We start from the raw sequence: 23947 nt of genomic DNA, 5'->3' as shown, positions 1-23947 counted from the left end.
GCAGGAGCAGGGCAGGGATGATGCCCCTGTACTCAGTTGGTACTGGTGAGGCCACACCTCAAATCTTGTGTTCAGTTTTGGTCACTCACTACAAGGACACTGAGGTGCTGGACCGTGCCCAGAGAAGGGGGGTGAAGCTGGTGAAGGGTCTGGAGAACAAGTCTGATGAGGAGCAGCTGAGGGAGCTGAGGATGTTTAGCTTGGAGAAGAGGAGGCTGAGGGGAGACCTTATCCCTCTCTACAACTACCTAAAAGGAGGTTGCAGTGAGGTGGGTGTTGGTCTCTTCTCCCAAGTTACTAGCAATAGGACAAGAGGAAACGGCCTCAAGCTGCGTCAGGGGAGGTTTAGATTGGATATTAGGAAAAATGTCTTCACTGAAAGAGTGGTCAGGCATTGGAACAGGCTGCCCAGAGAGGTGCGGGAGTCACCATCCCTGGAGGCATTTGAAAAACATCGCACTTCAGAGCATGGGTTAGGAGGCCAGCGTGGTGTTGGGTTGATGGTTGGACTTGATGATCTTAGAGGTCTTCTCCAACCTTGTGCAAATTCTAAGATTTTATGAACTAGATTTCAGACGTGCATTGATGAATATTTACAATTTGGAGAAAAAAACCTAATTGTTCTGGCATCAGTCATCTGTCTACCCAGAAATTTTCAATTCAAATTAAAGCAGAGTGCAGATCAAAGGGATGGCACAGACACATGAAAATACACACTGTGTTGCTGATTAGCTTTATTTTCTTCCTTCCTCCTTTCTGCTCATCTGTTAACCTCTTCTCATACTGAAGGGAAAGTGTTGACAGACGTTGTGCCTGTGAAGATTAAAAGAAAAGAACAAAAGTCAAAAAAATGCTTCTTCAAAGTTACTGTCCCTTTAATTTAGCCATTTCCAGCAGTAAAGCTTATTAACCCAGTTTGTGACACCATTTAAAAAAGTGAAACAAGTCAACCTAAATTACTGCAAGAGAGCCTGGGACACATACTGGTTTCTAGAAGGTAATCACTTATTGGACAATTGAGGAAGACAGACCAAAACAGAGGAAATTAAAAACAAAGTTGGTCTTGACAATGTAAATTTCTGATTAAGCAAAGCTGGACTTACAGCTAGCTGTTTCCAGGTAGCCCTGGGAGTGTACACATACCTGTGTGTAACTGAGGACTCACATGTCCCTTCACTTTCCTGCCTGGAAGTACTTCTCTTCTGAAGAAAACCTATATGAGGGTTTTTCTTGGGGTACTGAGAAGGCAAACCTAACCAGTCTCGTAGAAAATATGAGGGCAGACAGGTTGAGACAGTAACAGAAACACTTGTGGTTTGACAAGCTTTTTAGTGTCTCCCATTCCTGGTAACAAAGAATTGTGCTTGTACTGCAGTGATTGGGAGTATTGGTATATACAAAGCTCCAAAAAAGAAGTAAGTGGGCAGAAGCAAGAGGAGTGGAATTACTCAATAGCAGAGTCTCCAATATTAGATCAAGACAGTATCAACCACATTAAAAACAAACACCTAAGAAAGAGAAGAAACTGTGGGATAGCCCCCTATTGCCAGTTGGTTTCTACACATCTGTTCAGAAAGCAGGTATGTGATTTATTTCTTTGCTCTTGACCAATAGAAGAATTTCATGGCAAGTACGTGACTATCAGTGCATTTACAGAACAGTGTTGTTCATTTGTGAAAGGAACCAGTGAAACATAACAGTATCCCTGTATCCCACTGTGACTTCTAAATACGTCTATTTAGCTCACAGAGCTTTGGAATCAAATTGACCTAACTGCAGCTAAAACACCACCATTAAAAATAAACAAAACCCCAAGCCAGTAGCCTCAGATTTGGCAGTTTGTAGAGTCAGTTGGCCACACTCAGAAGTACAAACTTTCAGTGCACTCATAATACTGCAAGGATACTGATTTCCAGACAAGTCTGACCATGATTTAAGTGCACATGTAAATATATTTTATTTAAGCATCATGTAACAGAATGAAGAATTGGAATATAAGCAGCAAGTCAAACATTTATGATACATGCGATAAGTCAGAAAAATGATCAAAAACATGTTCTTAAGCCTGGATGTAAAGGCACTGACTTGATTAGCGTGATCCAGAAAAATAAGGCTCCTGAAAGACAAATTTCAATAGGGCATATCTCATAAGGAAAACTGTTTAGGGGGAACTGTCAAATCATTCTTTAAATGGATTGAAAGACTATTTCTTGTATTTTGATTTTTTGAGATTACAAAGGCTTCTTTTCTTTTTCAACCCAAGAAAATTGTTTCAGAATGACAGCAACTAAATTTCCATTATTTAGGGAACAAGGGTACAGTATAACCTTGATAAAAGAAAAAATGGTAACACAGATACTATGGCAGATGGTGAAGAAAGATAGGGAAGCACACTAGCCCCATTATCACTCCACATCCAGCACTCACTAAAATCAGCTCAATACTAGACTCAGGGTGAGAGTTGGCTCCCTCAGAGGCACTACACATCTCAGGACCACACTCCCCAGATCTCTGGGGCCAGAGGTCATCAATCTACGTGCAGCACAGGATGATCCCGCAGTTCTCTGCAAGCCACAGAATGAGTAGTAATGAAGAATATAAAAAGCAAACACTAGCTGACTCACGGCCAAGCCGTTAGGACCATCAACTTACCTGACTTAAGGAAACACTGAACTATGCCCAAAGCAGTGCAGCTGAATTAACGAGATGCTGTAGCTAAGTTACCAAGTGCCTGGAGATGTACCAGGAATAAGTTCTGGTGTCTATACTGTGACAGCCCATGGATGATGGAGTCAATTTCTCAACCAGCTGCACATAAGTCAACTATTCTCTCTCCTTGTCTGTTCCTCCAAATTTGTACATTCCCTCTGTTTTGTACATGTCTCCACCTATCTCCCTTAGGCCTCCTTAGATGTTCCCCAGATGCTTCTTACACCTCCACACTTCTCTTAGGCATTCTTCCCTTAAGCGAACTGCTTAGGTATGCTGCTATAGTCATTCCTGGAATCCACACACTAGACATCAGCCAAACTGAGTCTGCAAGCCAGCAGTAAAATACCTGTGTTGATGATTGCCAGGTAAGGGAGCTATCCCACCAACAGCTGCTAACAGGGATTTCAGGAAAGCAAAAACGACACAGCCTAACCACTGATATATTAAAAATACCAATCCAGGAGGAAAGAAAATGAACGGCACAGATGAAGCTTTGCTGATCTTAATGGAATAGTGGATTTTTGATACAGTTAAGACATTATGTAAGTCTGCAATATTCGTTCTCTGAGGCAAATCCGAGATTTTCCTCTGAAAGTGCAAGTTCTAATTCACAAACATCCCCACCCTCTTTTTTTTTAACTCAGTATTTGGTCACATACCAAGTGCTGACACTCGGACTTGGATTCCACCCAGGAGGAACTGTGTATCTACTGGCCTCTTCTTTGAGAGCTCTTTACTCTCCAGAGTGTGGTTAACTTCCAGGAATCTATGTGGTCAGCAGCTATGGAGCACAGCACAAGCCTGTGCCTGTTGGTCATCTAGTTGAATGTGGCAAGGAAATCCTTTGATTAAGCTTAATTATGAGAATGTGCAGTTACCAGTGCTGATTACAGTGAATTTTTCTTGAAAGACTGTTGAACTGGTACTCTTAAGTCAATGCCAAACTCATTTTGCTTTAGAGCCTACAACTTTTTACTTATAAGCAAGTATTTTGCTACACCACTGTCATTACCTTTTCCTCTCCTGCCAAGTCACTTTCCTCCTCTGCATCTTCGCTGCTCTTCTCGTTGCGCTCCAATGCATCCAAGAGCCCAACACATTGTCTTCTAGGTGAGACAAGCTCTTGTTCGTATTCCATGCATAGGCTGGATGTTCCATCTCCATTTACTGGCATCACAGCATAATACAGATGACAAATTAACATTCCACATTATCTCTTATATTTTATTTGACTTAGTAATACCTCAAAAATTTTAACTTAGCAATCCACAACGATGTGTTGTTTTATTTGATCTTCCACATCTTGCAAAATTGCATTATATGATTTAGCAAGAAGACTGCTTTGATTACTCACTTCCAAAATTGCTCAAGCATTTGTTACCACAGCCTGGTGGACTTGTCTCAAACTTTTCTTTAAGTGACAGTCATAGTTAGCCTCAGAAGGGCTTAGGATCAATAATAAAAAGTCTTACTGCAATAGTGGTCTGTGTTAACTACTTCAGCTTTATGGATGTCACAAAAACTGAGTTCCTGTTTTTAAGAGATGCTGGCATGAAAGAGAATTTATTGTTTTTAAACAGAACAAGGATTTTTAAAGCCTACAGTTCTTATAGCATCAATACCTATAAGACACAGTCATCCCTAGCTCCCAAGAATACCCATCCTCGCTAATCAGGATCCAGGTATATTTGGTTTTAAATATAAGAATTTAGAGCTGTAGGTTGTGTTACATCAGTATTGTTCTCTTCAAAATATATTTCCTAGTTGGAAACAGACTTCCAGTTCTTATCTTTCAATCTATGATATTCCACCAAACTCCTCCTGTTCTGCAGGACACTTTTTCATGCCTCACCTGCCTCTTTCCTCTGTAGTTGCAACTGGTTCCCCCCATTTTTTAATGCTGAGCTATGTCCCTTCTGATCAGACTTTCACATTGGTCTTTGAGCTCTCCCTGCTTTCTCTCCCATTCCAGTTTCTAGTCTCATGCTCCTTTTTTGGGTTCAGCTTAAAGCAAAGAAGTGTATCTGTGAGGACCCAAACCTACCTTTTCTCTTCTTCAAACTGGGAACATGGTCGTCCAAGTTTTTGGCTTTTTTCAGGGAGAGTATCTGCCCAGATGAAGTAGATGGTGCTGTATCAGTTTCACTCAGGGAACCAGAAGGGCGTTGTGGCAGAGGTGGAGGCATCTGTAAGCAGTTTACAAAACTTTACAGTAGGCAAAAGCTACTCTTCCACTCCACTTCCTTTGCAACTAAAAATCCCAGCAACCACCCAAACACATATCCGTTTTCCCAAATAACCCTTGACAGCAAAATTATTAAGCATTCTGGATTTATGTGCTTTTGAAAAAAGGATCAAATAATGAGGAAGTGACACAGGTAGATGAAATGTAGTAAGCAAGCTTAGCACTAAGTGACCTGTGTAACAGAAAAAGGGTACCACCCTGCTAGAGAACGATTTCTTCCTGACACTATACCTGCAACATAGCTCCTTCTGGCAAAACACATTGGGCTGTCATTCTTTTTTACCATGAAACTCCCATTTATGATCAGAAAAGATCATCAAGTCATCCAGTATCATCTGTAACTTATTATTTTGAACAACTTGAATTTGGTTAAAGCATCTTTCAGGAAGTCGTTCAAGTCTGTACACGAAATTTTAAATGTTTACTTTAATCTTAATCTCCATTTGGAGGACAAAGAATTCTCCATTCTGGCTTCCAGCACATTTCTTGCTATGACTTTCTCCAGCCAATTAGAAAGTCTTTTTACAATATTACTTTTTAAATCAAGGAACTATTACTGAGAAAAAGAGCTTCTAAATGCTAAGAGAGAAGCCATATTAGTAAAGATGACCCAGTGATGAACTGTACTAATAACGGATGGGTTTGTCTCACTCTTTCTACCAGCCAGCTTAGAATTAAATTGAAGGGTTCGACTGATTCTTCCACACACGTACCCTCTCCCTGAAAGCTTTTCAATGCTAACATCAGTTCCAGTATTTGCATACCGTCCAATGAAAGCTATGTTTATTTAGGAGGGACTGGAAAAGGAAGTTATTTTTGTGATCTAACTAATGAGTTGCACAACACATCCTGTCCCAGCTCACCCTTGGAGAAAGATGAGCCATATCTCCTTTCCTGTAAAGCTTCCTATGTTTAGAATTGACAAGACAAGTGACTCCATCACATCTCTCACCTGGCTTAGTATTCCGAGTTTCCAACACTATCAAGAAAATGTGTTGGGGGTTTATTTATTTATTTAAAGACACTTACAATTTCTTGAGCAACACGGAAGAAGAGGGAGACACTTCTGACTGCATGCCCAAAGTTGTTATAAACATTCACATAAGGGCGTACCCATGAAGGCAGCTTGTCTCTTACATCACCAGTTGTGAACCTGTGTAGAATTGAAAAAGGAGATAATTATTTGCCAAGTTGGCCTACATGAATTAAAAACGTGCTAGATCAGGGTCCAAAAGGACAAGGGAGGAACAGCAAGACAACAGAAGATTGAAACAGTGCAGTAAATATAACGGGGTGATGTCTTCACTCAGGAGTAAAGGGCTTTGTTGATACCATGTATGCAGACTTTAAACTGAAGGACTTGGAGAGCAGGGTCCAAAGTGGCAACGCTAATGCCATCACATCCAACAGGGGAATAAGCCAGGCCAACCAGAGCAGCAACAAAGGTGCCTTAGCTGCCTCACAAGATGACAATCGGAAGACCAACCACCTCAAGGGTGTGCATGGCTATAGTGGGTCCACGTGCACCCCTCCAGGGAAACCTGCATGCTCAATTACCTCTCTGAAATGCCTGTACACCAATACACGCAGCGTGGGGAATAGACAGAAGTAACTAGATATCTGTGTGTAGTTGCAGGGCCACGATCTAATTGCAATGACAGAGACATGGTGGGATAGCTCACATGACTGGACCGCTGTCATGGATTGCTACATACTTTTTAGGAGACAGGCCAGCAAGGCAAGGTGAGGGAGTTGCTCCTCATGTGAGGAAGCAGCTGGAATGTATCGAGTTCTGCCTTGGGGTGGAAGAAGAACGAGTCAAGAGCTTATGGGAAAAAATTAAGGAGCAGGCAAATATGGGTAACACTGTTGCGAGCGTTTGCACCCCTGTGAGGGGGAAGTCAAGCAAAGGAGCCAGGAGACCCGCATGGATGAGCAAAGAGCTTCTAGAAAAACTCAAATGGAAGAGGGAGGTTTACAGTATGTGGAAAAGGGACTGGCCACTTGGGAGGTATATAGGAACATTGTCAGGGTATGCAGAGATGCAACGAGGAAGGCCAAGGCCCACTTGGACCTGAATCTGGCAAGGGATGTCCAGGATAACAAGAAGGGCTTCTTCAAATACATCAGTAGTAAAAGAAAGACTGGGGAAACTGTGGGCACACTGCTGAATGAGGTGGTTGCCCTGGTGATGCAGGATGCAGAGAAGGCAGAGCTACTGAATGCCTTCTTTGCTTCAGTCTTTACGGCTAAGGCTGGCCCTCAGGCATCCCAGCCCCCAGAGATTAGAGAGGAAATCTGGAGAAAGGAAGACTTGCCCTTGGTTGAGGAGGACTGGGTTAAAGATCATTTAGGCAAACTGGATCCTCACAAATCCAGGTGCCCTAATGAGATGCAACCACGAGTGGGGAGCTGGCGGATGCTGTCACTAAGCCACTCTCCATCATCTTTGAAAGGTCGTGGAGTACAGGAGAGGTGCCTGAAGGCTGGAGGGTAGGCAGTGTCACTCCAGTCTTCAAAAAGGGCAAGAAGGAGGACCTGGGAAACTATAAGCCAGTCACCCTCACCTCCATCCCCAGAAAGGCGGTGGAACAGTTCATTCTGGAGACCATCTCCAAGTACGTAGAGGAAAAGAAGGTTATCAGAAGTATTCCACATGGATTCACCAAGGGAAGAACATGCTTGACCAACCACATATCATTCTGTGAGGGCATGACTGGGGGCAGAGTCTGGCTGGAGGCCCGTAGCTAGTGGTGTTCCCCAGGGGTCTGCGCTGGGTCCAGTCCTGTTCAACATAATCATCAATGACCTGCACAAAGGGACAGAGTGACCCCTCAGCAAGTTCGCTGATGATACCCAGCTGGGAGGAGTGGCTGATACACCAGAAGGCTGTGCTGCCATCCAGCGAGAGCTGGGCAGGCTGGAGAGCTGGGCCGAGGGGAACGTGATGAAATTCAACAAGAGCAAGTGCAAGGTCCTGCCCCTGGGGAGGAACAACCCCCCACACCAGCACAGGCTGGGGGTGACCTGCTGGAAAGCGGCTCTGCTGAGAAGGACCTGGGAGTGCTGGTGGGCAGCAAGCTGACCATGAACCAGCACCGTGACCTTGTGGCCAAGAAGGCCAAGGGTATCCTGGGGTGCATTAAAAGGAGTGTGGCCAGCAGGTCGAGGGAGGTTATCCTCCCCCTCTACTCTGCCCTAGTGAGGCCACATCTGGAGTGCTGTGTTCAGCTCTGGGCTTCAAGAAAGACAGGGAACTGCTGGAGAGAGTCCAGTGGAGAGCTACCAAGATGATCAGGGGACTGGAGCATCTCCCTCATGAGGAAAGGCTGAGAGACCTGGGTTTGTTCAGCCTGGAGAAGAGAAGATCAAGGGGGAGGATCTTATCAATGCATATAAATATCTGAAGGGTGGCTGTCAGGAGGATGGGGCCAGATTCTTTTCAGTGATGCGAAATGACAGGACAAGGGGCAATGGGCACGAACTGGAACAAAGGAAGTTCCACCTGAATATGAGGAAAAACTACTTTACTGTGTGGGTGCCAGAGCAGTGGAACAGGCTGCCCAGGGAGGTTGTGAAGTCTCCTTATCTGCATATACTCAAATCCACCTGGATGTGGTCTTGTGCCCCTGCTCTGGGGGTGCCTGCTCAAGCAGGGGGGTTGGACAAGGTGATCTCCAGAGGTCCCTTCCAACTCCTACCATCCTGAGATTCTGTACCATGCAATCAGCCAGTTCTTACCTTTTGTCCGTAAAACCTGTAACTGTGCAACAGTAATGGTAGTACTCAACTGTGATGTCCCCAGTTGAGCCCCAGGCTATCAATTAAACTCTTTTTCCCTATTAATACGTATTATATTAATTAATATTATCTTAATGGATATTTGTGTAATATAACATTGTTTCAGCAATATAATCTTTCTTCATTTTCCTCCTCCTTCTCTCAAAAAACCATAGTCCTGGTGACTGCCTTCTCAAATGAGGGATGGAGGAAATGCAAAACCATAAGTTACTATCACATAATTTCCAGTAGTATTACAAACACGAAGTCAACAAATTGGCTTATTTTGCATTAATACCATTAATCTCTTTCTGCAGCTCCAATACAGCATATTTTTGGAGCAGAAGAAAACCACTTGACTTACTTATAGTGCAATGTTTCCATGACCTGTTATATAAAATAATTTTATTACTTATGAACTGTAGCCTTCTCCATACTGTAACGCCAGCATATTTATATATAAAACACCAATACCCGTGTTGGGATATAAAGATGTTGATGCATGTTTTATGTTCTAGAGCCAAGGTTTCACCTGTGGTCGCATAGGAAGATAGCACCATAGTCTTGGCGATGTCTGATGACCCTGCCGATAGCCTGGTTAACAGCCCGGGAAGCTTGCTGGCTGTACCACTCACGCCCAGATAAATACTGTAATAGGTGGGAGAAAGAATTAACATTATTTACCAGGTAAAACATAGCCTCTGTGCTGTAGTGTTACTACTCCTTTCTAAAGAAATAAAAACCAAATATCTAACAAGATCTACAGACAAATCTCTAAAAGCCTTGGAAAGCCAAACACAGGTTGACTCGAATATCACACCTGACTTGTGGTGCACAGAAAACTCAAGCAGTAATATCCAGCCTGAGGGGCTATTTAGTATATGGTGCACTGCCAGCCTTAGCAGTACAATAGACTCACCATATCATTTAAGACCTAACAGCTATCCCGGAGGACAGTAAACTGAATTTATAACGCCATTCATTCTCATGCTTGAAGCAACAGAAGAAAAAGCCAAACAGAAAGCAAAACAAAACATAAACCAAAACACACTTGCACCCCCAAACCACCAAAACAAAAATCTGCAAACCAGCCAGCACAAGCAATTCTTCCCTCAGAAAGGTAACAAAAATTTTGACTGAAACCTTAATTATACCAGTTTTTGAGCCTATATTTGATTAAGACCCTGTCACTGGAGGGAGAATTTGGAATGATTAATATTATTTTTAAAAAAAAGTAACTCTCTGTGACAAACTCCCAAGGTTATTTTGACTTTTTGATATTCAGGGTCCCATGAGGATAGCAACAGCCAAAATCCACAGGGACAAGAGGGGGAAACAAATAAGCAACTTGCAAACAACATGAACCTGCAAACAGCCAACAGTGAAAAGTTACCCAGTATTACCTGTGCACCCGCACCACTTCTTCTCATTTCATCCAGGAACTGCATCTTCAAAACGACTCTGGGCTCCATACGAGGAGGAAACGGAAGCCCAGTGATGATAACTCCTCGTCCATTTATGTCTGCGAAGTCCAAGCCTTCACTGGCCTGAAGAGACAATGTTTTCCATTATCAACAGGATTTGAAGAGACATTTCAGAGCAATTCAGCAGGTTTTGGCTTTTTTTCTCCATTAAATGAAATCCTTAGCCAAGTGTAGTTTATGAATATGTTACAACTAGTTTCAGCTACATTTTTTGCTTTTATTACCAGGACTTTAAACTTAGCTTTTTCCTCTAGAGGGCCCTGACAAAGCATACCTCAACCATTAATGCATATATTTTATTCCTGGATAAGCAGACCAGCTGTATTCAGAAGATGTCTTAAATATCAGTCAATCCTTCTATATGCTGAATTGTTAACAAGACATGATAAGAACATAGCAAATCTTCTCTGACATTAAAAATGAACAGAATCATTTCGAAGCAATAATGGAAAGCTACCAGAATCTGCTCAGAGTCCACTAGACTACAGTGTCACATCTACCAGCTGTGCTGTTTACATCTGTTCAAGTATTTGTTGCTCATCCCCCCGTACATGCTCACGTCCCATGCTGTGCTGGCAAATCACTTTGTAAAATTAACAAAATCAGAGTTGAACAGACTGAAAAATAATTTGGGGTGGGAAAAGAGCTGGTTTGTTTTTCAGCTGAATCCATTCTCCAGTCTCATTCACCATACCGCACAAGCAGCTGTGATGGAATATAACATCAGGGATGGGTGGGTGGAATGACCAAATCTACTCAGCTTAAGCCAACACTGCTACTAAGAAGAGCAACCACAGCATGCACCATAACCCATCTGGAGCTAGCAATTGCATAGTTGTATTTACGAACATTTTATCCTAGGCACAAAGGAAATCCCTCAGGCTAATAACAGCATGAGAAGACCAACCTTACAGAAAAAAAAAACAAACCCTAATTTAAAAAAAAAAACCACAACCAACCAACCAAACCCACCCACCCCTCCCAAAAAAAACACTATGAACCTGCCCTTCACCCCCTTGAAACAGGAAAGAAAATTCCTGTGAACTTTTAAAGACACTCCAGGCCTAGATACAGCTAGTAAAACAACGAGGGCAACGGAGACAGAATCTCCTCTTTATAAAAAGGACTGGTTTTCTAGGTTTCTTTCAGGGAACAGAGAACACAAAAAAGCTTGCTAGAAGCTACTGCCAACGTAAAAGCTGAGCAACAACATGGGAGGGAATCCTGAAGTGATGGCTGAGAAGGGAGTTAGTTTTGGACCTTTTGACAAACATTTCCTTTGGTTTATCTTCTCATATATTTTCAATTTTGGAGTCAGACTACTAACCCTGTGACTACAATAAACTAAACAGTCTATCCTTCGATTGCCTGTTACTGCAAAGCATGGTCTCTCCACAGACGCTCCTCCACTCTGGGTAATACTCTATTGTTGGAAGGACAAACATATTCAACTAAGAGTCCCACCAAAAAGAGCTACATCTTTTCTTCATTGATCGAACAGCTGCTTTGGAGACTGCTCAAAAGAAGTTCAATCTTCTCAGTAAGCAGCAGCAAAAAGGCCCTAAAGGTAATTTATGACTTTGCAAATATTTCCACTGATATTGTATCAGCACTGGAAAATGTAAATGAAAGGCCACCAAAGGTGTCCAGAGGATCTGAAGTTAATGTAAATTTTTTAAACACTAAGCGATATTTTTGGTTTTTACCAGTGCTGTTCTAACATGTTTGATTAAAATGTTTATTTTAGTTCTCCTCCAAAACTGTTGTTCTCATCTAATGGGTGAGTTTTTGGTGAGCAGCCAACAGGAAATTTAAGTATGATGCCCATCCCCTTTGAAGAACTCAGAGATGTATCTCCCTAAGGAATGAGGCATATGTAAACTTGACATAATTTTGAGAAAGCTTCAGGGCATCCTACTCTTCTTAATTTTTTCCATATATAATTACAGTCACATAACAGAAACGTACTGAAATCCAGAATTATGGTTTTTTCCATCAGCTATATAATCTGATCTCAGAGGAAACAAGTTCTCAGTTACATTACCTTCCCCCGACATACTGCCAAAAAAGCAGCTCCGTTGGACTTAGGACAGACAACTTTATCATAGTAGGCATCCATCACCTAAAAGATAGACTAGTTTAAGCAAGAGCAGGAATGGTATTATCCTTTGCATATGCATAAGTAGAAAGCTGTACTAGCTAAATTTGACTAGTACACTGAGATCTAAATGTAATTTGTTTGGCTTAGTATAATTTTCTTTATTTTTACTAATTGCAAATGTGAGAAGCCATTTGCCATTTGCTTTGCAAAATCCTTACATTACTGTGAAATCTAGAATACATCTGGGTAAGCATAAAAGATTAATGTCAGATACTTGTGATGAGAAGGTAAAACATGGACTGTCCTGTGTTTCTGCAGATCTTAGCTAAAACAGACAAACCAGAAAAGCAATTCAAGGATATTATTTACTCAAAGAAGCAAACAGAGCAGCTATAAACGAACAAGATGGCACTGCACAATTCCTTAATACCCAAAGCATGACAAGCTGGGAGGAAGTGTCCCGCAGAACATTAAAAGATGCTGACTACTGAACTGACAGCTTTCTACCAACTCAGTTACTCTGTACATATATGTATGTTAGCCACTGTTACATCACTCGATTTCAAATGAAGACTCTACCCTCCACAACCAGCCAAAAGAGTAAAGGAAGAATGCACAGAAGAACTATACTTTCAAAGAAGCTCTCAGAGAGTTTTAATTTTATCCAAGTATGAAGTTTGGGTGTTTCACATCCCAACACATCTTAAAGAAGTCATTTAAACATGAAAACAGATTCTCAAAATGTTATGGGTATGTAATGCAAATAATCAACCTCTGCAAAGCTTCCTTTGTTCCTGGGTTCCACAAACATTGGCTTCACTTCTTCTATTCTTTTAGCAAAATCATGCTCCTGTTAAACAAATAATGAACATATCAGAAATGGTCATGTGAAAGTAAGTACACACCAGAAGCACCCACAAGAAAGGAAATGCTCAGGAGTGGTCACCACAGACTTCCCTAACATAGTCTGTTCCTCTTTTGCCAAACACAGGAAGAGATAGAAGCAGAAACATGCAATCCTAACAACACTAATGCTGATTCCTTGCAGTTGGTGCAACTAAGACATTACACAGATGGGAGATTCGTTTCTTTTCCTTCCAACTTGAAGGTTCCCAACATCTGCCTCCCAGAGACCCACTCTGCAGTATGACACCTCTGTCCCAGCATTTGCTTTTGAGGAGGAAGAGCATTTAAAACAGCACTATTCCTCCAAGTCTCACCAGGGACACTCAGGTCATGAGCATAGCAGTCACAAAAGCTATAGTTGCAACAGCTACAAATTAAAAATAAAGAGAAATGCTCACACTGGGATTTTTTTCCCATGAGTTGAAACACTTAGACCAACTATAATTTGGAGATTTAATGAAGGGAAGTCTGGTGAAATTAAACAAACTCTGAGATCAGATCAGATGAGATAATGTATTAAGATTCTTTTGGGTTTAGTTTCTACAACACTGCATTTCAGTGTACTGTGAACAAAATAAAAGAAGCCTGGCCCAGGTTTTTACTTGCCAGATTTTATAGTGTACTTATTAATAACTAATTTTTAACGAGCGTTGTTAGATAGCTTAACTACAAACTGACTGACATGTGTAACTAAGCCACCTATAAAGGCAGAGTAGTTAACATACTCTCCAATATTCCAGGCTCTTATCCATGACAGGATACGATGGGAAGAATACCAGCAGTCCATGTGGTACAACCCGCACAAGGTTACCTGCAACGATAGGCGAGTGTATAGTTGAAGGCATTTTCATCCTGGAATGAAGTACAGAGACTGCAGAATAAAAATAAGCTAACAGCATGGGTTCCTTCCAAAATCTTTTTTACTTTCTTAACGTGAATGTTCATGTATTAGAAGTAATTTTATTTTTTTATATCATTTCAATAATCTTGGCATCAAGGTACAAACTTTAACACAGATGCTTAACTAGCTTTCTAAAGTGTAGTGTTAACAGGATAAAAGGTATTAGGAGCTACACCAAACACTATAGACAAAAGAGATACAACATCATCTGCCATATTTTTCCTTGTTCCAGTAGGGTCTATTTTAGATCATTTCCTCTACTCTTTGTCCACTGCAGTCTAAACAGTCACAGCAATGGATGAGGTACCACAAGATTGCTTTTGAGAGTTTTCTGCTCAAACAGTAATGTTTTTTTCAGTGAAGTGTATAATCTGGTATTTTGTGAAAGCATTTTCTGAATTTCACCTTTTAGGCCAAGCTGAACACCTCAAAACACTCTCCTCCATTTCCTTCAAACATTTCTAGATTTAACAGATTCCTTTCAATCTTATCTCAGCCAAGCTACACAAATGCTATTCTTTTACTCTGTCCTCTTTTGTTAAAATCTTGTAGTTCTATTATATTTGTAAAACATTACCAAAACAATAAATGCTGACTTAAGGCGGGCCCAACATAGTGCCTTTAAAAATATCAAAAGAAATTGCATTGAGTACTTGTGACCCTTAATTGCTCGGCAAATGATGCTTGGCTGCATCACCTCTGTGCATTTATTTTCTAGCTTGCACCACTTTCTGACCATGTTTAGGGACCACACTTTTGACCCAAACACCAACAGCTGACAATAAAAAATTATGTCATAACTTGGAAATATTAAATCAAGGACTCAAACTCTTTTTTGTATGCAATTACAGTAGCCAGCTGCCTGAGCAAACAGAAGCATACACAACCAGACAGCATTTAGATATACAATGCAATCCTTTACCTTTTCTGTCTTATTACGCCTTCTTTAGTATTTCTCCTTCTAGGAGATTTCTAAAAATCCTGTGCAACAACCCATTTCTGAAATCCACACATTCACTTACCAATTGTTTTCCCCATAGAAGATAAATAATCCTCTGAAAACCTAAAAGAAAATTCAAACAACATAATTGTATTTGCTTTTCTATGTTTTTGTACACATTGACTTCCTCTGATATTCATCTAAAAGAGCATATCTATACTCCCCAACTGCTCTCCTTCCTGTGGCAAGCACCCATACCAAGGACACAAAATTAGTAATACCTTGCCTACACATTACTATTACTGCCAAATATTCTTATTAGCACTGAAGATGATCTAAGCTTTAACATTATCAAAATGTAACAAGTGGAAATGGGCAGCCATTTGACTTTTATGATTAATACTAACAATTTAAGGGTGAATGTTCTGCTGGAAAAGTCTGTAGATGCTGCCAAGACTGACTAATTTTACAACTATTTAAAGTAATTATTGATGGATTAGGTGTGGTGAGGCTGCAGGGGGAAAACGGGTGAGTTTGGTTACTATGCTTATTATTTACTTGTGGCATAAGCCAAGTAAATCACTTTCGCTTTGACTGAAAAAGTACTGCTCTACAATGAACAGTATTTACCTGATTCTTCCAGCCCTGACTGAAAAGTCACCTGTTCTCGTGTACCTTTATGTTTCTTTCTTTTTAGTGCCCTGTAGTTCAGCATACTGTTTTCCCAGGAAACTTACAGAGAAAAAAATGAACATATTTATTTTTATATGACCTATAAATACTGGTATCACCACACAGACATTGTCAAAACACAGCAAACACTGTGAATTCCCTTCCTTCAAAAAAAAAGGTGTTGGGGATCCCCAACCTTCCCTCTTTGAAAGACAGTATCTTCAACAAAATAAACTGAAACAGCACACTAAGCTTCTGAAAATGAAAAATATAGTTTGAGGGTTTTCCAGACTTCTTCTCTGTAAAAATCAATTACAACTGCTGAATCCCTTTCCAAGTCTGTAGAACATTTGGCATTCCCCCCCCCCCCTTTTTTTTTCCTCCCAGTAAAAGCTCTTTGAGTTTTTTTTTCTGTGTTGCTGAAAAAGAGTAAGTCAGGCCTGCAGCAGGCTAAATTACAGAATTCTAAGCCAGAGGTTTGTCTATAACGTAGAAATTGAAATATATTTAAGAATGTGCCAACACAAAAAGATGTGTGTACTACAGGAAGAAAGTTAAATGGAAGAACACATGTATTGTACACAAGGAACCAATTATCATTTCAAAATGCTACAGAAGGACTACATCCCTAAACACAGTACTAGCACCAGTGATGTCACTCTGTAGTAACTTCAGAGAACTGGCAAGCACAGAACCTTCTGCCATGTGCACCAAAGCACGAAACTGCCTTTTAAAATTATACAGAGATGCCAATGAGACTATCATATTGCACAACAGAAGTCAATATACAATGAAATCAAGTTCTGGCCTTCCCTGCTGGCAGTATATTCTGCCGGCGGCAGAAGCACTGTCTACTCTGAAGAACAGAAAGACACACGCAAAATCATGACAGACCAAAGAAAAGCAAGAAAAATTATGATGAAAAGCTTGACAAATATTTGGATATATTTTCCTTAAGATGGATATGCAGAGGTAAGAGAGAGGTGGGTCATGGTGGCAAGCTTTAAACATAAAAATAGTTGCTGCAAAGGCCAGCCATATTTCAAATCGATTAAGCCTTCAGCAAAGAAATTTAGGATGGGGCTCCATGTCAGTGAGGGTGGACTGCTCTGCAAGGGACAGGGAGGTGGTACCTGAGCATGGTATGAAGGCACACAGAGGCAGGGGCCTTACCAGCCAGAGCCCAGACCCCCACTAACAGAGCAAGGTAAGCAGTAAAGACTCGGATGCAGTAACCAGGCTCAGTGACAAGTTCGGATCATCAGGCAAAGTCATGGTGATGGGGAAGGTCCAAGGTCAAGCCAGGAATGCAAGTCAGTAAAACCAGGAGGAGGTCCAGTGACAGTAAGAACTGTCACAGTCCAGGGATGGTGAGCCAGGTCCACAGTGGCAGGCAGGTCCAAGGTCAAACCGGGAAGTCAATCAGTAGGTCAGGGTCAGATGGACAGGGTCCTTGGCCAGGTGTAGTTACAATGGAGCTGGAGACAGATATTTCTACAGCTTGGACTACAGTGACTGAAGGCCTACACCAGACCTTAAGTGGAGGTCCTGGGTGATGGTTGTGCATGGAGGTCCCTGCTGAGGCTGGTCAGGGCCAGCAAGGACTGTTAGTGCACTCAGTGTCCTGACACTTGATCCCTTCCAGCCCTCCAGTTCAAAATTTTCAACAGTAGTGGTTAAAGGGTGTTGTTATTCAGCACAGTGTTTATCCAAGACAGAACCACAGAGACAACTTATTTCACTAGCACCCTCCTGTAAGCAGAACCCCAACCGTCAGAACCCAGGACTTCAAAGCAGAATTCCACATGGAAGCTCATTACCTTCTTTCATAGGTAGAAGTAAGTACAGCTCCATCAGGTCCCTTAGGAATGATCCCAACCCAGAGCTGGTGTTTATCAATAACATGAGGATTCTCCAAGCAAACAGGAAAAGGGCTAAAGAAACACAAAAGTAAGATCCCAGTCATACTCATTATATTATTCCCTACTGGCTACCAGTCCAGAACACTCAAAAATCCTGAGATGAAACCTAAAATCATGAGAACAGATTGTGCATTTTCAGTAACAGTACTGTCACACATCTAGGTACTTACATCTGCATTTCCATTGTAAATGATGAGAGGGGGGAGAGAGTCCCACTCGTAAGGATAATTGTCCTGACTCCCTGTCGAACAAGCTCATGCATGCTGTATCCAGGGCTGAAACACCAATAGCTTAAGGTCTTTCCTGTATCAAAATAAAAAGAAAACACTAAGCAGCAAGTCTGTAAGGGGAAAAATTGGAATATGACTAGCACATAGCACACTGTACCTGAACTTCTGAAAATAAAACAGCCAGAATCTGAAGGTAAAATTCTAGACGTATGGTATGTTCTGCTTTGGTCCTTCCCAGATTTAATTACTAAGCCCATTCAAAAATTAGTTTAAAGGGTCATTGCTTCCTCACACCTTAAGTAGATCATACTTTTAGTCAAAAGACAGTTATAGAAAAGACAGAGCATCAGATCTTTTTGTCAGCAAGTAACAGGCAGATTGCGCAGAGAAAACTACGCAGTCCTCCGTCCACTGATTCACTTCCCTCAGTCAAGGACAATTTGAAGGGGAAGCATGGTAGAAGAGCTGCAGAATACTAGGATGAAAGACAAATGACTGAAGTTACTAAAAAGTATCTCTGTGCCTACTCTTGCTTGAAAGGAGAACCCCTTCTCCATCAGGAATTTCCAATGGCTATAAACCTTTCACCTAAACTTCCCATTTTCCCACAATCAACTGCCAAACCTTTCAACTTATGCTCAAATCTCTTGTGGGATGTGGATATACAATGTGCATGACACTGAAAATCTGGCATACTATAAATTATCAACAGAAAGGATATAAAGAAAAATGGATAAATCACACTAGTGATTTCTTTCATTGCTCAGCTTATAGTTCTACCATTGGTGGTCTTGCTGAAAACTTAGCATCAGCTTTTCACAGACAGCCAAAGGAACAAGGGAATAAAACAATCATCTACATCAAGAACAAGAACAGGCAAATAAAGCACTAGCTTTTGTTTCTGATTGTTTTGCATGATTAGTTTCAGTAAAAAAAAAAAAAAACCAACCACCACACGATGCCAAAGAAAAAATTCTAGCATCCACATATCATGTGCATGTCATAAATATACACACATCATTCAAAGACTGTATTTCCAAAAAGGAGCCGACAGTTTCAGGAAATTCCCAGTAATATGTGCCCAGTGAGTCACTTACTGCTTAGAATTACAACATTTATTTTAAGCTAAAGTTTTATCCTTCCATCTCAATCTGGATGGATTTGTCCAAATATATTCAGGCTCTAGAAGAATCACATTCCAAAGTTTACCTAATTCTGTATCTCTTTAATTCACACTAGGAATTGGTGCAAATTACAGTTAGGAGCTGTATATGGACCGGCGAGTAAGTATCTACAGACAAGAGCAAAGTCACTTAGGTCAGGAACCTAAGAAATTCCAGCATAAAAGCAAACTGTGCATATACGGATGGCCTAGAAGAGAAGAACACCAACCACTCACATTTGCCTTGCCAATGTTCAGTTTGAAATATACTTCTCTAACCTGGCAGGATGACTGCCAGGCACCTGTTGCCCAGTTCTCAGAGAAGCTGGAATTGTAATACATTTTTAGCCTGGTGCTCTGCAATTATATCTTTAAACTTAAACAATATTAAACCCATTTTAAAGGCCACATTCACCGGCAGGAACTGTTGGATGTTACACAAAGTATATCTCTGCAGCAGCCTTTTCCATTCCTGGTACAAGGTCAGCTAATCCATGAAGAAATTGTTTGCTAATAGTTTACAACATGGAGATTTATAGCAAACCAAGAGTAGGAGCATTTTATCTTAACATAGAACTGCAACAGTTCAATATTGTATTCGTAAGTGGCATTTGTGCACAGAATAGAGCTAGGTCATAGAATCATAGAATCATTAAGGTTGGAAAAGACCTCTAAGATCATCAAGTCCAACCATCAACCCAACACCACCATGTCTCCTAAACCATGCCCTGAAGTGCCATGTCTACATGTTTTCTGAACACCCCCAGGGATGGTGACTCCACCACCTCTCTGGGCAGCCTGTTCCAATGCCTGACCACTCTTTCAGTGAAGACATTTTTCCTAATATCCAATCTAAACCTCCCCGATGCAACTTGAGGCCATTTCCAGTCATCCTATCACTTGTTACTTGGGAGAAAAAACCAACACCCACCCCACTACACCCTCCTTTCAGGCAGTTGCAGAGAGCGATAAGGTCTCCCCTCAGCCTCCTCTTCTCCAGGCTAAACACCCCCAGCTCCCTCAGCCTCTCCTCATAAGACCTGCTTTCCAGACTCTTCACCAGCTCCGTTGCCCTTCTCTGGACACGCTCCAGCACCTCAATGTCCTCCTTGTCGTGAGCGGCCCAAAATTGAACACAATATTCAAGGTTTGGCTTCACCAGTCAGTAATCTCATCAGCGATCCCAAGCTATGCCACTTCTCCCCACGAATCATGGTTTGTGGAGAACTATGCTTGAGTGAATAGTTTCCACAAAATCCTTGAAAAGAGCTATTCTTTAAAGGTTTGCATTATTTCTATACAATCTGCTATACCGCTACAGGAAACCAGATACTTGATCAGTCTTGCGTGGCCTCTGCTAGGCTTGCACGCAGTGCAAGTCACAACAAATTCCTAGCCTGTCGCATAGGTGCTTGCAAATACTGTTTTTATTTGAAAAGCAAATATATCAGTATGCATCTACTAAATCCCAAAAGAATTCTGTGACTGCTTTGAATTGTTATTGTGCATTAATTGTCAAAACTATACAATAAAGCTAAAGTTTTTCTATTAGCCTTTTCCTGAACACATATTTAACAAAATCTACTTAGAATTATTCCTGTAACTTCAAGCTCCAGTTGAGCAATATCTCAGGAACACAATATTTGTAGATTACTAAACAGCATGTTTCTGTTCAGAAACAGAACAGAACTTACTTTGTGGAAACACTTATGAGGACATTATGTGCAAAATCACTAAATTCATGGAAACTCTTTCTTCGAAAAATGTTACTTTTGCCCCTAAGAAAAATAATTCTGTGAAACAAATATTTACATTCTCAAGAGCATTTAACTGAGTAAATAAGTAGATAGTTATAAGGCAAGGTATTTACAAAGATCCTTGGAGAGTATTCTATTAAGAAAGCTTAGGTAAAGGGATCTTCACCTGTCTTCTCTAATCAGAAAATGTTTTGTTTTCCACATAACTGTATTTATTAAAAAATAAATGAAAATATCAGAAAGCATGTTGAAGTCCAACAAAGCCAAGCTTGATGCTGCTTTGTAGGAGCATTAGGATAATCCTTCGATTCAGAAGCCAAGTTTCTTTTCTTCTAAATATGTTGTTTTGAAACACAGTTATACTGAGGTAGTTCCAGATCCCAAGTTCTGCAGAGCATAAGGAACAAAATAGGTGGGAGGACATAAACAAGGAGAGGGAGAAATCTCAGTTGAACAAGAAGGACTAAAAAAGTATAGTTGAGGCTGAAACTACCAAGAAGTGACAACATGCCCTGAAGAACTTAGGAAGTTGCTCAAAAAAAGATAGTATCTCAGAGAAGGTAACAGTGCCCTGAGGATGTTACCTGGCATGGCATTTCCTGGCTAAGAATTCACATTCTGAAGCATTATTTCTCTGCCACATCACATGAACCTTCACTACAGAGCTTCAGAATAGGCCAACCAGTTATGACTCCTCCACTATATATGAGTAATTTCAACAGAGATTAAGAACTTTCATGGAATTTACTCGTTATAATATCTTTGGCACACATCTTCAGTATCATATCTATACATGAACATCCTTCTTGTAAGAGGAAGTTACAGCCTTAGCAACACAAATTTTGTGTTTAACACACCACAGTTACACAGAGACAAATAGCTGATATGAGGGTAAGTGCAAGGTCCTGGCACCTGGGTCGGGGCAACCCCCAGTTTCAATAAAGGTTGGGGAACGAATGGATTGAGAAGCAGCCCTGTGGAGAAGGACTTGGGGGTGCTGGTGATGAAAAGCTGGACATGAGCCAACAATGTGCGCTCTCAGCCCAGAAGGCCAACTGCATCCTGGGCTGCACCAAAAGCAGCATGGGCAGCAGGGTGAGCAAGGGGATTCTGCCCCTCTGCTCCGCTCTGGGGAGACCCCCCTGCAGCGCCGCGTCCAGCTCTGGAGCCCTCAGCACAGGAAGGACATGGACCTGTTGGAGCAGGTCCAGAGGAGGCCACAAAAACGATCCAAGGGCCGGAGCACCTCTGCTATGAGGACAGGCTGAGAGTTGGGGTTGTTCAGCCTGGGGAAGACAAGGCTGCGGGGAGACGTTATTGCAGCCTTCCAGTACTTCAAGGGAGACTATAGGAAAGACGGGGGCAACCTCTTTAGCAAGGCCTGTTGTGACAGGACAAGGGGTGATGGTTTTAAACTAAACGAGGGTAGATTTAGACTGGATATAAGGAAAAAAAATTTTTTACGAGGGTGGTGAAACACTGGCACAGGTTGCCCAGAGAGGTTATGGAGGCCCCATCCCTGGAAACATTCAAGGTCAGGCTGGACAGGGCTCTAAGCACCCTGATCTAGTTGAAGATGTCCCTGCTCACTGCAGAGGGGCTGGACCAGATGGCCTCCAAAGGTCCCTTCCAACCCAAACCATTCTATGATTCTATAACAGAACATTTCACAAACCTCAACATCAATCCTAAAGGAGGGTCTCCCATTCTTGGGCTGGTCTGAATATTTTCTGTACACCAATACAAGCAACAATTCCAGTGAAATAAAATAATCTCCATTGTGGAATAACTGCACTGGAAGAACTTTGGCAGTGCACAAAGCAGCAGTGGTACAAGACCATTTTATATTGAGATTTGGGACCAGACTCTTTTCAGTAGTGCCCAATGACAGGCCAAGGGGCAATGGGCACAAGTTGGAACAAAGGAAGCTCCATCTAAACATGAGAAAAAACTTCCTCACTGTGAGGGTGACAGAGCAGTGGAACAGGTTGCCCAGAGAGGTTTTGAATGTCTCCAGGGAAGGAGACTTCAAAACCTGTCTGGATGTAGTCCTGTGCCCCCTGCTCTGGGGGTGCCTGCTCAAGCAGGGGGGTTGCACACATGATCTCCAGAGGTCCCTCCCAACCCCTACCATCCTGTGATTTATGAGATTGCTTATGTCACCTCCCCTTTAGAAGTAACTATAAAAGTGAAAAGCACCTCCTCGACTCATTGTATCCACGATGGAGCTGTACTTAGAAACATAAAACTGCAAAGGAACACCCTCAAGCAGTCCTAGAGTTCTTCAAACATGAGGTCCCAAAACCTTAAAAAACCCTACCCTGTTTTAGAGAAAGAGAGCTTTGCAGCAACACTAGTGCTCCAAATCTCTTCATCTTACAGAACATGACCAAAAAAACCCTACAACCAAACCACCCACTGGTTCTCTCCTGGGAGGCGAGGAATCTTTCCCAGTCCCACCTCTACTGATTCTTTTAACTTGGACCATGGCAACAAGGCATACTGATTACGCACTGAAGACTTTCCAGCTCTATGAGGAACACTACTATGCCATTTGCGTTTAAAAATTTTTTTCGTATAGGCAGATCTGGAGCATGCCCTCATTGAGTTATTCTGTTCAGCCCTTTATTCCTCAGAGTCATTTTTAACGTTTAAGATAACATAAGTGGTGTTTCACTCAAAATCCTACAATGGCATTCCAAAATTTGACTGAGGACTCCCTTTTCAAAAATGTGAAGTAATACAGGTTGGGATGTCTTCGATTGTTTCCTCTCATTTGAATCAGAAAGGAGCAGTTGAGTAGTTTTCAATCCAGCTTTAGCATGAGCCTCCCTACGACCAGCTCCTGTACCTTGTTTTTTTGCAGACGATGAATTCCAGAGATCTGTCCGTTGTTTCTTCTTCTGATTACTGTTATCCAGATGAATATGTACCTGAAGGAAAATAACAGAAATATTTCTAGAGATGGCTACAGAAATGAACTTGCACTTCATCCCTCAAAAAAGCTAGCCCATATCAAGGGTGGTTAACGTAATTAGTGTCACTTTTACAGTGTACGGTCATATTATTTCCTGTTTTGTTTCCAGTCTTTCATAATGTACTTAACTAGGAGCAAAGAAGTATATCACCATTTAA

The 23947-nt window shown here is 41.5% G+C and overlaps 1 protein-coding gene across 10 annotated transcripts in view; it reads right to left on the bottom strand.

The window, feature by feature from the left end:
* Positions 1–23947, bottom strand: part of RTEL1 (regulator of telomere elongation helicase 1) — a 57252-nt gene that overhangs the window by 16794 nt on the left and 16511 nt on the right. For all 10 annotated transcript variants that reach the window (XR_012663072.1, XR_012663073.1, XM_075109251.1 and 7 more), the window contains exons 16-28: positions 23664–23745; positions 17834–17966; positions 17562–17675; positions 15152–15192; positions 13954–14039; positions 13095–13172; positions 12266–12343; positions 10141–10284; positions 9270–9385; positions 5987–6110; positions 4757–4898; positions 3725–3879; positions 718–813 (exon numbers count right to left, since the gene is read on the bottom strand). Coding sequence is in view for 8 of the 10 variants with exons in the window: in XM_075109251.1 (XP_074965352.1) it covers positions 718–813; positions 3725–3879; positions 4757–4898; positions 5987–6110; positions 9270–9385; positions 10141–10284; positions 12266–12343; positions 13095–13172; positions 13954–14039; positions 15152–15192; positions 17562–17675; positions 17834–17966; positions 23664–23745 (1389 nt within the window). In the remaining 2 variants the exon portion in view is untranslated. The remainder of the gene's footprint in view (positions 1–717; positions 814–3724; positions 3880–4756; positions 4899–5986; positions 6111–9269; positions 9386–10140; positions 10285–12265; positions 12344–13094; positions 13173–13953; positions 14040–15151; positions 15193–17561; positions 17676–17833; positions 17967–23663; positions 23746–23947) is intronic.

Source organism: Phalacrocorax aristotelis, chromosome 13, assembly GCF_949628215.1.
Source record: "Phalacrocorax aristotelis chromosome 13, bGulAri2.1, whole genome shotgun sequence".
Lineage (NCBI taxonomy): Eukaryota > Metazoa > Chordata > Aves > Suliformes > Phalacrocoracidae > Phalacrocorax > Phalacrocorax aristotelis.
This window is presented reverse-complemented; position numbering and strand designations above follow the sequence as displayed.